The sequence below is a fragment of the Alternaria alternata genome (genome assembly GCF_001642055.1).
Source record: "Alternaria alternata strain SRC1lrK2f unplaced genomic scaffold CC77scaffold_12, whole genome shotgun sequence".
Lineage (NCBI taxonomy): Eukaryota > Fungi > Ascomycota > Dothideomycetes > Pleosporales > Pleosporaceae > Alternaria > Alternaria alternata.
The window spans coordinates 524935-539318 of NW_017306201.1; the positions used below are offsets into that span (position 1 = coordinate 524935).

A 14384-nucleotide genomic window follows, 5' to 3' on the forward strand; every position below is an offset into this window, starting at 1 on the left:
TACTCGGAGACGGGAGAGCATGGATTTTCCACTCTGTCCAATCCCACGCCCGGACACGCCCCGACTGCACATTGTCACCATCGTGAGTCGACTCGGAGCTTGACACGGATGCACTAAGCAGCACCATGCACACATCCTACCTAGGTACTCTTTGCGATCTCTCTACACACCCGATCAGCGTCAGCTTCGATCAGTAGCCACACCTGCCTTCTAGAACAAAGCGGGTCTCTGCAAAATCCTTAGCAAACCCTTAGCAAAATCTCTCTGGCCCATGGCACCACCCTAAACCCGAACCCGCAAGGCGCCAATGGCAACCACGGATGTGAGCATGTTGGGGGTGGGTGTCACCAAGAGTCATGTTCTCTACTGCCCGTTAGCGGCATGTGCAAGAACCCTATTCCCAGTGACAAGCGTCGTGACGAGAGAACTTCAATTCTTCCAAACAATACCCACAACTCACAATTGCCGACCGGCAGGAGCGGGACACCACCAACTGATGAGAGAACTTGAAAAAGTCTTGACATGGACATGACGATGGTGGTTTGGACTTTTTTTCTTAGGCTATTCAGGCATCCACGTCTTCCCATCTACAGCCTTCCCTGTATTCTTCCCAACCTCCTCGTAGCAACAACCGCCATACACGCCGAACAGGCCCCAATGAACAAGCAAACTGCAATTGCATTCGGCCCATCCGTGCTATGATGTTCTTCGGGCGGCGCCTCACTCAACTCGGGACTCTTTCCGGGCTCCAAGATGGAAAATACTACCCACGATATCCCTGTGCCCATGAATTGTGGTAGCGTCGTATATAGGTTCATAATGCCGAGGTATTGGCCTGAGCTTGCTCCGCCGCTAGAGGAAGATGCAGCACCCTTTTCGAGGTTGGATTGCGCTTCAGGAAGGTCGATGGAGGAGCGCTTTGGGTGTGTCGAGTGCGACGACGATGTGTTGAGGCGGTTGATCTCTACGCCGAGAAACGCAAAGGGAGCCCAGCAGGCTATGGACCATGATCTGTGTTGCATCAGTCGAGCTCCGTGGAGGAGGGGTTCACGGTGGTCACTTACACGCCACAGCAAGCGATGATGATAGTCGCATGTCTCAGACTTCTCACGAAAGGCGCCATGACCATGCTTCCTGCGAAAATACAATGCGCAGTTGTCCATGCTGTGAGTAGGCTTGGCTTATATTTGGCCAGCCCAGTCAACCGCTTAGGCGGATGGGAGAAGCCAGGGCCCTTTTCATCGTCTTCAGGACTTTGTACAAAGAAAGGCAGGAGAACAGACATTACGAATGTGATAATGGAAAAGGCGATGAGGGCCATGGAGCCAATGCGACCAACCTTGCCCGTAAGATCACCTGCTGCCTTGACCTCAGCTGGCGCGTCATACCGTAGGTATACCTCGCCAACCCAAGTCGTGCTGTAGAAGAGGAAAGGAAACCAGCCTGGCCAATCATTAGTACGTAATCCGCACAAACAGCACATCAACAACGTACCAATCCAAGCCCAGAATTGAACTGTGCAGATGGCTTGGATACTTCGGGGCAGGTTCAAAGCAGTATGCGCGATGGTACCGAGAACTTGCTTGAGATCCAGCTCCTTGCCCTCTTCAGCTCCGTCATTAATAAGCACTCTTTCAGTAACCGCCCAGCTTGTCGTCCCAATGGCCAAGCACAGCGTCAAAGCTGCAACGCCCGTCAACTGCTTGAACTGCGTGTCTCCCAACATGGGCCCAAACACACTCCTCAGATCAATTGCTCCTGCGCCATACCCTATCAAACTCCCAACCGCAACCATCCTGCTCGCCCAACTACTGCCCATCTGTTGTTTCGAAATAGGCAAAGTATCGACTACCAAGCCTCTGCAACTTCCCTGCACAGCATTTATGGCGAAATCAATTCCATAGATACTAAACACAGCAACGTATATCGTCGCGCTCTTAGCCGCAACCTCGTCCTTTATAAAATACCGAACCACCTCTTTTGTCCAGCCTAGCAGCAGTAAGAACATGGCCACCAGTATCGTCCCAAAGAACATAAAGGGTCTTCGACGGCCCCATCGCGAGGTAGAACGATCTGCGACGACGCCGACAATGGGCTGCATAATGAGGCCTGACAGTGGACCGGCGACCCAAACAAGGGAGATTTTCGATTTCGTAAGACCGAGTTCGAGGAGGTAGGGTGTGCAATATGTCATTTCGACATTCCACGTGAACCTGCATGTTGCTTAGTACATGACACATGTAGACTTCTTGGGCCAGGATCGTATTCACTGCAAGCCTATGAGCGACGCTGTGAGCAACGCCATGCGTATGCTCTCAGTTGAGCCCTTGACTGAAGGCGTCCCCTGCCATTGCGCAACAGACGGCATCTTTCCCTAACACCTTGACGGCAATGCGGATGCAGTCGCGTGCGCTTTCTCTCAGAATCTTTCTCGTAGTTTAGGCAAACGTGGAAGGGCGCATTGGGGTAAGCCGGATCGTGTGGTTCAGGTTTCGTATTACGTTCGCGATATGCAGGGTCCGAGGTAATCAGTCAACTAGAATAATGCGCGCTCAATGCAACAACGTATGAGATAAGGGAAAAGCAATAAGAAAGGTATATCGAGGGAGCGAAAGAAAGTTGGTATTTGTCTCTCTGCTTTTCTAGGAGTCTAGTTTGGAGGATCGTGAGGAGAGGATCGCAAAGGAGAGGAAACGTTGTCGTCAGCTCCATGGCTTGGCCGTGTCGCTTGTCGAGATGATTACGGATGTCGGGATCGTTGGAAGGGCCAAACGGCGGCCAAGTATAGTTAGCGCGCTAGATTGAGCGGGCCGTGTGGCGCACCCCGAACGCGTGGTTCGGCGCAGATTGGGCCGACGGTCATGGAGCTGTTCTTGCGGTTCGTGGCTTTGGCTTCCTTTGCTTGCTTTTGCCTTTTTTTCTTTGGTGGTAGGTCATGTCAAAGTCCTGGTCGTTATGAACACAGTCTACACGAGTCAGATTTCCTCACATCACAGCATTACTCCATGGTTAAAAACATATTGCTTGATGTCCTACCCTTCGCGAGAAACCAAACCATCTGACCCATAAACAAAAGGAGATCTATGATAAAAGGAAAACCCTGCAACCATCGCTATGTACTGGTACGTATCCGGAGATCAAAACATGTACGAACATGCTACCGGCCGACTTCTCTAACATACCTAGGTACACTAGCATCACCCTTCGTCCCTCCATTCCTAATCATCCTCAATGCGGAGCCTCGAGACGTCTGGAGACGAATCATCCTGGGACTCGAATCTTGGCAGCTGCCTGACAATGACAGGCGACTTGCCCTCAACACGGTCCGCGAGTACTGCTTGCACTATCTCGTACTTTCCTGTAATGTACTCATCCATGGTCCACTCACTAGTCTCGGTGAGATCAGTGATCTTGTGCGCGATCTTCACGCCACCACGTTGTATCGGCACCGGATTCAACTGTCGCTCGCCCTGGAAGTAACCCCACCCATAAAGGTTCTCTGGATCTCCTGGGATGATCGTGTACTGATCGGATGTGTGCTCGACTGTTGGATTGAAATTCTGTAGCAGCCAAACAGCACCGGCAGTACTCTCAGCACTGATGACCAAGACCAAGACCCAGTCTGTGCGCTCCCATAGAATCTTGCTGACGTCCTGTCCCTTGGGTAGGTTGCCGTTATCTGACCAATTCTCCTCCTCGGCTGCACGAAGCTCTCCAACTTGAAAGCATACGAATCCAGTAATACTGTTACCTAGGATGGTGCTGTTGTTGCTGGAGCCACTGAAATACGATTCCTCTGAGATGTCAGCACGCCTCCTTCGGTTGCGGTCCTCAACCCCGTCTGAAGAGTGGATTATCTGTCCTGCTAGGTCGATAGCTACAATCGGATCGGTGGCAACTTCACGTGGGTCGTCCCAGTCGACCAGCTCCTCATCAGGGGCCAGTGGGGTGAGCGATGGGACGATGCGATAGCGATAACCGTTGTAGGATCCCGCGGGTATGTATGGGTAAACGTATGTATTTAGTACTGTGAACAGTTCCCTTAGAGAAACCTTGTCTGAGTAATCAGTTTGAGCGAGAGCTTTGAAGTAGTCCTGAACTGCCCCAGCTTCAGGCATCGTGCGGATCTTGCGATCATTTTCGTGTACCCACAACCAGAACTTCTCTTGGCCCTCAGCTGTTGGTAGTGCATCTTCGAGGAGATCGACTTCGTTCGCGTATACGTCGTCAGGTGAGATGGCCTGGTCACGGTCGTCGGATCGGAGTCTCATTCGCTTCTCGAACATTCTCTTTCGGATATCGAGAAAATCGGCGGCTTCAGCGGCAGTGTATCCAGTGGGGAATCTGAAGTCCTTGTCTTTGTACTGTCTCCCAAGCTCCTCTCGAATTTTCTCGGCTTTTGTCGCGTGTGTCGATGTCATGGTGTGTACAATCGGAGGAGACGTGAAATGTGAGGGTGCTTTATGAACACTGTTCAGTGAGCGGATACAGTTGCGGTCGTGTTTGTGTTGAGTGGGGAGATAGGGTAATATGAACCACGGAGCGCTGACAAATGGTTCGGAGGTGAAGGCTCCGCCCTTAATAGACGGTATCAGTCATGTTGTTTGGAAGCACGTCCAGGTGCGCCACGCTCACGTTCACTAGGGCTCTCACCTGAATGACCAAGACAATCAATTCAGCTCGCGCGTGATTGCGACGTTAGAACAAACTGGCTAGGAAAGCACCAACTTTTCACGCATCGAGCACGTGAAGTTTGATTCGAATCACGAAAGCAAAATTGCATTTCCGTGTTCTTGATTTGCTTGGTAGACTCGGTAATGAGAGCGAAACTTACCTAGGTAATTATGTGTTCACCCATCCAGAAATGTAGACCAGACAATAAGCTGTGCTTGTACCAAAGACGTGGACCAAATGTAACCAAATCGCTAAAGCTAAGGACTTGGTAGGTATCTACAGCAAGTTTGAAGTTAGGCTGGCTTGCGTACCAAGGTTTGCCACTAGTGGCCTCAGGGAGCCGTGTTCCGACAACCATGTAACCACAGCTGCAGTTTGGCCACCGTCCAATCAATCTGGAGATGTAAGAGTTGGACACAAACGAATTGTAAGACACTTCCGGAACACTAAAATCTCCGCCTCCACACTTTCAAGGAGCCTGTTTGGTATCGGGTAACGCTGACCATGAGGAAGACCGCGGATCCTGTAGGCAAGCAATCAGCCGCAAGTCTCTCAAAATCACCGCCCCGGAGTCAATTGTCGGTACAGCAGCCATCAAAATCATGGTCCGAGTCAGCCAGGCGCCCCCAACGCCATGTCGTTGACCCACAGTACACCACAAAAAAGAGAGAAACTAAACAGCTCTGTAGAGTAGTGTACTTCTTCCTGATATAATAGAGCTAATTTAGAGTTATTTAGACATCAATAGAGAATCCTAAAGTCTATAATACTGTTGATCTTTGCAAATCTTCTTACTAAGGGCTAATGTAAGCTGTAAGGTAGGCCTTGTTATCTCTATACCTGTTCAGTCTTTCCCTTGGATGGGGCAGTAGACACATCAAAAATCAGTTGTCAGAAGCAAAAAGCGTTGCGCTAACCACTAAGTTAAGCCCCCATCATCCTTGAAGACCACGAAGATCTGAGTTCGCATTTGTTCAAGAGTCGCGACTATCCTCAGACAGCTCATGATTGTGTTTGTCAATTAGTAAAAAGATAGTTGCCTGCCTCTAGATGGTATCTGTGAACAGGATCTGTCCATGGAACCATACAGGGTGGTGGAGGTAGCATACAGATCGCGGAGGATGTTGAGTCTGATAGTCAGCACCTTTGTCTATCAAATCATCTGACCGTGCATATTGTTAGAGATTGTCACGGATACACATATAGGATTATTAATGTTTGAGAGCAAGCAAATCTCTATGAATATACTTATAGGTCTGAGATCGACCTACACAACTTCTTCTTTCATCATCCTCCATCATCCATCATCATCTATCATCATCATCGTGTTCAGTGGCTATCCTCTCTCAACCGCACTTGAATACCTTGGATCTATTGCTGAGTCTCATCACAAACGCAAAATATGGCTCCCATCCCCACGCCGTCACATAGTCGAAAGCCACTTAAATATGCTGAGGAACAGAATTGGCCTGACTTCTCAACAACACTGGAGAAGGCTAAACTTCCTCAGCCGATGATAAACCAACACAAGAAAAGAATCGAAGCGATTGCCGCCATCGCAGATCAGATCCGTTGGACATGTTCACAAATGAAGCCTGAACACTGGCCCCCAGGGAAAACAGATCTCGCTATGCAGTTCTTCATGTCTAATCTGATTCAGCTTTGAATCATCTGCTATGAACCTCTTCTGGCAATTCGAGAGCATATAAACAAGAATTGTCCTGAGCTCATGGGGATGGTAGGCTCTCCTTGTCAGTCAAAAAGGCTGACCAGAAGCTGACGATTATTTTAGGATTTTGGCTTGCAAAATGTTCACCAATGGCTTATGCCAGCAAGGAAACGACAGATCGAGTCTCCAATTGCTAAGCCAATCGCCATACCAAAATGGAAACAGGCACAAGATGAGGAAGAGAAGGAAGATGCAGAGAAAGTTACCAAGACCTCACCTGAGCCTAAACGAATCCAAACTGAGGAAGAGAAGGCCGACATGAAGAAGAGAGAGGCAGCTTTGTTTTTGGAAGAGGAAGATAAGATCAAAGCCCGTCAGCAACAAGTAAACAGGCTCATCAGCGAAGAAGTCGGCCATTTTGAGTACGAAACCCCTGAGATGCACATGGGCCAAACATGGGAAGATGCATTGAGATCTACAATAAGGACGTACGATGCGGCTCAGATGGAAATCGAGCGTCATTACCGGCTGATCGGATACACGAAGACCAAGTCGCAGTGGCCCCTGGACAAGCTTGATGTACTCCGCGAAAAAAAGGCTATTCCAACACGATCGAACCAGGAGCTTTTACTAGAAATCGCCCTTCAGCACGAGCATGGCCCACCTACCGCCAAGACCCGAGAGATGATGGAGAATTGGGCCACGGAAACGGACGTCAGAAATAGCCTTTCAATTCATTTGGGTCGTTTTCTTCTACCTAAAGCCTCACGCTACTGGACGAACTACTTCACGCAAAGCATTGACCATCAAAGCGCCGCAGAACCCTCAATGTTCTTCATCTGTCAGCATGAGTATAGTGAAGGGGTCGCCAAGTGGATTGTGGGAGGCTCTACACCGCACACGGGAGTCCTCTCAAAGGTGAAATGGAAGTGGGCCGATGAGTTCTACAAAGCAGTGAGAGAACAAGGTATGGGGAAGAATTGGGTTAGCCAGGTGAACCAGGCTAATGACCGCCAACGTGAGCTGGAGAGGGAGCTGATGGGTGCCCCTACAGAAGAAGAAGACCGGAACCAAAAGCTGTTTGTTCGACGACAAGTCATTGCGACGTTGAGAGAGGACCCTGCTCACCAGAGACTAGTAGCGCGCATTAACTGCAAGGGCCTATCCATCGACAGGTCGATGGTTCCGACACAATGTTGTTACCGATGTCAATCTAACTTCCAATACATCGTGCTGTCAGCGCACATGAAGACAACGGACGCTGCAGCCATATCACATCTTCGCAACTACAGCTGGGAAAATCAATGCAGGTGGGACCAACAATGCGCCGAGGCACTTGCCGCATGCCAATGTACACACTTTGATGACGAGCAAAACGAGCTTAATAGGCCCCGCTCTAGTAGGCCGAAAGCGGAAGGTGGTCGACCCCTCAAATCCAAGAAGAGTACCATCTCGTTCAAGTTCAACAGATGAGAGATCCCAAACGAACATGCTGCCACGGCTGACAACCGGATCGACCTCTCCGCCAGCCACAACAGCCTACTGTAATCAAACCAATGCCATCAGTACCTCCACATCCATCGTCCCCTTTCCCACTCTCAGCGTTATTGACTGGTGCCGTCCTGTTCCCGGTGTCTCTTGTCCATTGCTTTACTTGTCGCGCTTTCCTCTTTCTTGCTTTATCTTGCTTCCCGCGTTGCTTACTGCTCAAGTATACTTCTACCCTCATGCAGCCCGATCCTTCTGTGTTCTTCCTGCCCCGACCCTTCTGCTCTCTGCATACCCTCAATCTACCCAACACGAAGTAAATGCTTCTCAACGATGTCGCCATCTCCTTTGTGCTTTCGCTTTCCATAGACAACAAATAGATCGAACAGAAAAATTCCTTTCCAATACTGTTTCTCTCGCATTCTTTGACCATCTTGCTGTATAGGTATGTACTGAGCTTCAATAGTGTATGGATGTAATGGATCTCAAAGTGAATACCTCTAGATTACCTTTTCGTTGTAGCTACGATTGAGGAAGGAAAAGCTTGTCCAGAGCCACGATACACCAATCCGACCGGGTGGGTGCACTAGACGCCATCATCGCACACGATTCTAGGTGTGCTTCCAACGTCCAGCCCACTTCTTTGTCACATCGACAGAAGGACAACATCACAACCGCGCACAGCGAACAACACAACACAACACATACACAAAAGAGAAGTTTGAAGAGATATAACATTCCCAGGAAAGAAAAAAAACACCCAGCATTAAATACCCAACATCATCATTCGTCGTACGCCTTTGATCCCCCCTTCTTCCGCAATTGCAGAAAGAACAAACGTGTAGTAGTTTGAAGCACATCTTCCATCCCTCCCAGAAGTCCAGCGACTAGACAGACACAGAAGAAAAAGCTGCTACTACAACTACGAATATTGGGTTCATCTGCGGCGCTTATTTCCTTCATCTCGTCTCGTGTCGTTTCATGTCTAATACCAAATCTTTCGCTTTCGCTCGCTTACAAAGATGCTAAAGTTCATGCCTCAATACCTTCTTCAATCGTACCGTGTCCATTCATGCCGCCGCCGTTGATACCCATTCCGCCGGTCAGGGCATTCATGGCATCGCCATTGCTCTGGCCATTGGGCATGTCGTCGTCGAACTCGAGCTTCTCTTGTTGCGCGATGGCTTGTTGAGAGACGATTTCGGCGAGGCGCTTGAGGCGGGGTGTTTGCAGCCCTATCGTGCATGTTAGTCGTGTTTCGATTGAATGATAGATCGCCGAAAGGGAGTACTTACAAGAAGGCGTGTATGTCTCAAGTGCTGTGATGACTCGCGGTTCCGCAATTTCGTATGGACCACTGTCCTCCATGTCGACTGCTGTGAGCAACAGGACGTCGCTCTTCTCTGTCACGCGCGATGCGACAGCCTTCATGATCTCGCCATTGATGGGCTGCTCGTAGTCGGCTACCAGGTATTGGTTCAACAGCTTCTGGATCTGGTTCGGGCTCAACATCCAGCAAATGTCCTGAATAATCTCAATGTCGTTCAAGGTAGCCTTCTTCAGCTGGAGCAGCTTGGTAGCTTGCATCAGATGCTCAAGCTGCAGAGTGCCCTCGGGCATGTCATGCGATTTGCACCACTCTTCGATACGAGTGATGTTGTAGTTGATCTGCAGGCCTCGCTTCCATGAAAGGAAGTTGCGGCGCATGAGCAAGTCGTTGAAAGCAGTAACACCCACTAACCTCAACAACTCAGTAACACACTGTGTGATGATGGAATCTTCCAGGTAGTAAGCCTTCATTGCCTTGTAGACGCTGTTGAGTAGAGTGAGTAGGTTGTCCATGCTGTAGGCAGGGGTGTTGCTGCCCTGAAGCAGCTTTCCGAGGAAACGGTTGCTCTCATTGGTGACGAAACCAGGCAGCGATTGCGATTCGATGATAGCGGGGATGATCATCTTGTGCAACTTCTTCTTCAGGACCTTCATCCAGGTGTGGTAGATGTTGAACTCAAGACTCTCGAGATCATGCTTGACAATCTCCAATAATCGGTCGTACTCGTAGTTGTCGGTCTTTTGTTGCTCGTACCAGTCTTCAGCAAGGAAGACGAACGATAGCATCTCGTGTACGTTTGACAACCAGAAAGCACCTGGGTTAATTGCATCTTCCGCATCGTGTTGCATGACCTCTTGTTGAATCGATTGCATGACGTTTGCGAGGAAACGCTCCGACTCCTTGACGAAGCCGTTGTTCCACATCTCTGAGGTGACAAGGTTGATGAGATACGCAGGGAAGAGGACCTCCTTGTCGGTAGGTGGCGGTGTGGTTGTGGGCGATGGAATCTTGAGGTTCTTGATCAGGCCAAGGGTGACCTCATCGTTCAACATATCCTCCTCAGCAAGGATGTTCTCAAGCTCAAGCTCGACATTATCAAGCTGAGCAAAGGTTGAACCAGAAAGGTTCTGCCTGTGGATAGTGGAACCAGGAGCCATCGAGACAGGCCGTGGGTTGTACTGTTCGCTGAAGCGGTTGATATCGCGCGTATCCGGTCCGGCACTGCGCCTCTTTGGCTTCTTCGACGAGACGAGCTTGATCAAGCTGCTGGGGGCTACAGAGGTGGAGTGACCGTTGGTCAGGTCGGCGATGGGGCCAGATCGCTTCATTAGTTCGACCTGCTCTTGCAACTCAGCGAGCTGTTGACGGAGCGTCATCTTTTCGGTCTCGGTAACGTTGCTCCTCCTCTTAGATTGTTCGAGGTCGTCTGTGGTCCTCTTAAGCGACGCACGGAGTTCCTTCTCCTCTTCCTGAAGATGTCGCATCTTTGCAGTGCTTTCTTCGTAGCTTGTCTGCAGCTTCTTGTATTCGTCTTCCATCTGGCTGAGCTTGGCAGCGGTGATACCAGCCTGGTTGGCTTCGGCTTGAAGCTCCTTCTGACGGTTTTCGAGGGTACGGCTGCGCTCCTTGTACGATTTGATCTGGCTCTCGTAGTTCTCCACCTGCGACTTGAGCGACTTGTTTTGCTCCCTCATCGTACCGAGGTTCTGGGTAAGCTCCACGACCTTGTTCTCCAGCTTGTAAGAAATGTTCTTGAGATCGCGGGATTCGGCGCGAAGGACCTTGTATTCCCTGCGGGCCTTCCTTCCTCTCCAGAGCTTCTGGACAGTGATGATGTCGTTGATCTCCTTCTTGTACGCGCGGATGTATCGTTGTTTGCGCCAGTTGCGTTGGATCATACGAGCAGCATCTCCAAGCCTCTTGTCCAGCATGTTCTTGCGGAGAAGGAATCCCTTTGCGGCAGCCTCGAACTTGATGAGCGAGTTTCGGACAACAAGGAAGCGCTTGCGATCTTTGCTACCACGCCAAACCCTCTGAATGGTAGTAGCGGCCTTGACCTGCCTAGCCTCCTCAGCCTGTTCCCTAGTCATGTAGCCCCTAGCCAACGATTGCACGAGAATGACAGCCTCACGCATCTCGAGGTAGATACGGCGGTAGTATTTGGCTCGGAGGTTCTTCTGGATCATGATAGCCGCATCATTGAGACGGGCTGTGCGTAGGTTCTCGAGGAACGCAAGCATACCAGCGCGGAAGAAGATCTTTGTTAAACCCATCTGGTACTTGTCGGTGCCATCGTTCTTGCCGGCACCTAAGGCTTTCTTCAAAATCGCGGTAGCCATGTTTCGGATCTCTGGCGTCCAGTCGGAGGACCTGACCAACATGTAGTAACGGAGGGCGAATTCTTCATAGGTCCATCGTGTGGGGTAACCCGCGCAACTGATTCTGACTGTTTCGAGAACACCACAGGCACGCAGTTGACCAAGAACCATAGGTCCGTCGAATTGCCAGGCCGCCTTGGCCTCGTTGGGCTTGATACATCTAATGTAGTGGACATCGGTCGAGTTGATAGTCTGCATGAGTTCGATAAGGGAAGACTTGAAGATGCCACCAAGCGTTGGCTTGCGGTTGGTCGCCATCCTTCGTCCAGCCGACATGGCAGTGCCCGGCTTGGAAGAGGCATTGGTAGCGGTCTCCTTCTCTCGGATCGAAGCAGCAGTATCCAAAACCTGGGTCAAGAACTTGTTGCTTGCAGCCTTGAGAACCTCCATGTGCTCGTCGGGCACAGTATCTCTGTTCTTCTCGATGAAACCATCGGATTCGTATGTGACGTCGATGGCGTAGTGGCATACTGTGAAAGAGGACTTGCCGAACCGGGGCTTCTTGTAGAACTTGTGCTTATCTCCAGAGTAGTTGTGGTGCAGCTTAGTGACAAATTGCTCGTCCGAACCCATAGGCAGACGTGACTCTTCATCTAGTAGAGACAGGATACCCAGCTTGCCTTCGATGAGGTCGATACATGGCTGATTGTCGGCGAAGTCGATGAAAGTCCAGTCGATCTGTTCGCGCATATACTCCTCCTGCTCCAGCTTGAAAACGTGTGCGTTGAATTCTTGTTGCAACTTCTCATTAGCATAGTTAATACAGAACTGCTCGAAAGAGTTCTTTGCGAAATGCTCGAAACCGTAAATATCAAGGACACCAATGAAGGTGTGGGCTTGCGAAATAACCTCCTCGGTGGCCAGACTCTCGTTTGTTCGCTCAACCAGCCAGTCGAACAGACTGGAATAAATGAACTTGGCAACGGAATCTCGTACTACAATAGCCTGTTGCTGTGTCAAGTTGGAAACAATCTTTTCTCCTCTGGTGATGAGCTGCTTCTTTACAATCCACTTGGAGAAGGTGTTGGGATCTATTCCTAGCAGTGAACAAGCCGTGACGAGAGAAGGCTCATCTGGCGCAAGATTTGAGTCTGTTCGAGTTGCTGTGATCTTGATGTCTCCCATGTGCAGCAGGGCTGCTAGCAGGCGCCAGATGCCAGCTTGAGTCTCGGCAGGCACACCGATCTTGGTCAAGGATTGTTTCGTAGCCTTGAACTCGGCCACGTCGTCCATACCTTCAATCACCGGCGCACTGCCTTGATTGAGGTAGCTAAACTCCTCGACCGACTTCAAAGACAGCTCCTCGCGCTCCTCGTCCGTCGCACCAGCTACCAACTGGTAGAAGACGTGGTAATTCCGCTCCTTAAGCGGCTGAAAGACCAGTCTTGACCGTTCCAGCAGGTATGTCCTAATCTTTGCACCAATAATGTCGGTTTGCTTGTTGAACATGATCTCGATGTATTTACCGAATCGCGACGAGTTGTCGTTACGGGTGGTTTTGGCGTTACCGAAAGCTTCCATGATGGGGTTGGTAGCCAGAATCTGTTCTTCGGTCTCACTCATCGAGTCGGACTTGCCTCTCCGCTTGTGGGGGTTGTCGGGCGACTCTCGTGTCGCAAAGTATCGCATGATGTATTTGGCGCTGACCGTCTTTCCGGCTCCGGATTCACCAGAGACGACAACGGTCTGGTTCTTCCCGTCTCGCAACATGTCGCTGCGGAGGGTTAGTGGCTGCCACGGCGGGTATGGGGAGCGGGGAACTCACGCGAAGGCCTCTTCAGCAATGGCGAACAGATGCGGAGCGCCATACGATCTCTGCTTGCCAGCGTAGACCTGTACCATGCCCGGTACGTACAGCGAGTCGACTCGCGCAAAGGGATTTGTCGCGATGAGGACGATACCGGAATATGTGTAGATCTCCTTCTGCAGGTAACGCAGCTTGATGGCCTGGAGCACTGCACTCTCGTCAGTATGCCATGTTTCCCACGCAGATTGGACGGGCCGTACCAGCCGGCTCGTTGAGATGTGACAGGTTGGTAAGGTCATCGCTGGCCTCGAGCATGGCCGGGTTCATCAGCGGCGGGAGATTGGGATCATTGCCCGTCTGGATGGCAGACAGCGTCGTCTCGACGGTTTTGGTCTGCGCAGTGAATCATTGTCAGCCGCCGTGTCCTGCAACAGTGCAGTGTCCTCTTGGGTGGGCGTACCTCGCCATTCTCCAGCGTGAAGACCAACGTCACTTTGTCTCCCGCAATCTGCTTGTCCGTCACCTCCGAGGCAACCCAGCCCTCGGTGGTATCGGGCTGCCACGCCCGGGTGCCGATGTCGTAGATGTGTGCCATGGTGGGTGGTTGTGGTCCTGCTTTCTCCCCCTCCAAATGGCGGTGCGGAATCAGGGTCCAAAGGCGGCTCCCTGGTGGTGGACAGCACGCTCAGCTCGCTAATTCGGTGCGGTCGCTGGCTTCTTCGTGGGCGTTGTCGTGGGCGTTGTCAGCGTGGGATATCGCTGCAGTCACAGGGCTCGATGCATCCCTAAAGGAGAGAAGTGCAATCGTGTGGGCGAAGATATGCGAACTGCTGCCCGCCGTGTTGTCGACTTTCTCTGGTCACGCTAATCGCCTCTCACCGCCAACATCCCGCCAGCCCGCACAGACCTCCTCCAGGGGGCCGAGCCAACCACCACTGCTCAACCTCTTGGAACCACTGGAACCGCGCACACAGGCGTCTCACCATATGCACCTCCTCACAAACGCACGCAAAATAGCCTCACCAGCCTGCGTCGGATCGGCATCCTCCCTCGACACTTCTGGAGCAGCCTGTGACGTTGCTCGTCTTTCCTACGTGC

General features: G+C 51.0%; 4 protein-coding genes across 4 annotated transcripts; 1 reads left to right on the plus strand and 3 right to left on the minus strand.

The window, feature by feature from the left end:
- Window positions 1–164: 164 nt before the first annotated feature.
- CC77DRAFT_1021165 (sucrose transport protein SUC2) lies at window positions 165–2705 on the minus strand. The gene is made up of 4 exons (XM_018525214.1): window positions 2271–2705; window positions 1495–2213; window positions 1065–1443; window positions 165–1011 (listed from the first exon to the last, which is right to left on the minus strand). The coding sequence occupies exons 1-4, from the start codon at window positions 2366–2368 to the stop codon at window positions 588–590; spliced, it is 1620 nt and encodes a 539-aa protein (XP_018385206.1). The 5' UTR covers window positions 2369–2705; the 3' UTR covers window positions 165–587.
- A 314-nt stretch (window positions 2706–3019) lies between these two features.
- CC77DRAFT_1021167 (hypothetical protein) lies at window positions 3020–4869 on the minus strand (the record flags this gene model as incomplete). The annotated part of the gene is made up of 1 exon (XM_018525215.1): window positions 3020–4869. A coding segment is annotated over exon 1 (1199 nt), but the record flags the coding sequence as incomplete, so codon positions are not given.
- A 1534-nt stretch (window positions 4870–6403) lies between these two features.
- Window positions 6404–8084, plus strand: CC77DRAFT_1071787 (hypothetical protein; the record flags this gene model as incomplete). Its single annotated transcript, XM_018529132.1, has 2 exons — window positions 6404–6412; window positions 6467–8084. 2 exons carry the CDS (start codon window positions 6404–6406, stop codon window positions 7814–7816), a joined length of 1359 nt encoding a protein of 452 aa, XP_018385208.1. The 3' UTR covers window positions 7817–8084.
- A 632-nt stretch (window positions 8085–8716) lies between these two features.
- Window positions 8717–14157, minus strand: CC77DRAFT_140326 (myosin-2). Its single transcript, XM_018530232.1, has 5 exons — window positions 13747–14157; window positions 13547–13679; window positions 13305–13494; window positions 9127–13253; window positions 8717–9066 (listed from the first exon to the last, which is right to left on the minus strand). The coding sequence occupies exons 1-5, from the start codon at window positions 13879–13881 to the stop codon at window positions 8864–8866; spliced, it is 4788 nt and encodes a 1595-aa protein (XP_018385209.1). The 5' UTR covers window positions 13882–14157; the 3' UTR covers window positions 8717–8863.
- Between the last annotated feature and the right edge of the window lie 227 nt (window positions 14158–14384).

What these genes read in the sequence shown, in the direction of transcription:
- CC77DRAFT_1021165 (XM_018525214.1), bottom strand. Translation starts at nt 2,368, where the DNA reads ATGCCGTCTGTTGCGCAATGGCAGGGGACGCCTTCAGTCAAGGGCTCA. An exon ending in GCGTCGCTCATAGGCTTGCA is followed by an intron (nt 2,214 to 2,270) that starts GTGAATACGATC and finishes AGCAACATGCAG; the next exon opens with GTTCACGTGGAATGTCGAAA. An exon ending in TCAATTCTGGGCTTGGATTG is followed by an intron (nt 1,444 to 1,494) that starts GTACGTTGTTGA and finishes ATGATTGGCCAG; the next exon opens with GCTGGTTTCCTTTCCTCTTC.
- CC77DRAFT_140326 (XM_018530232.1), bottom strand. Translation starts at nt 13,881, where the DNA reads ATGGCACACATCTACGACATCGGCACCCGGGCGTGGCAGCCCGATACC. An exon ending in ACATCTCAACGAGCCGGCTG is followed by an intron (nt 13,495 to 13,546) that starts GTACGGCCCGTC and finishes ACGAGAGTGCAG; the next exon opens with TGCTCCAGGCCATCAAGCTG. An exon ending in ATTGCTGAAGAGGCCTTCGC is followed by an intron (nt 13,254 to 13,304) that starts GTGAGTTCCCCG and finishes AACCCTCCGCAG; the next exon opens with CGACATGTTGCGAGACGGGA.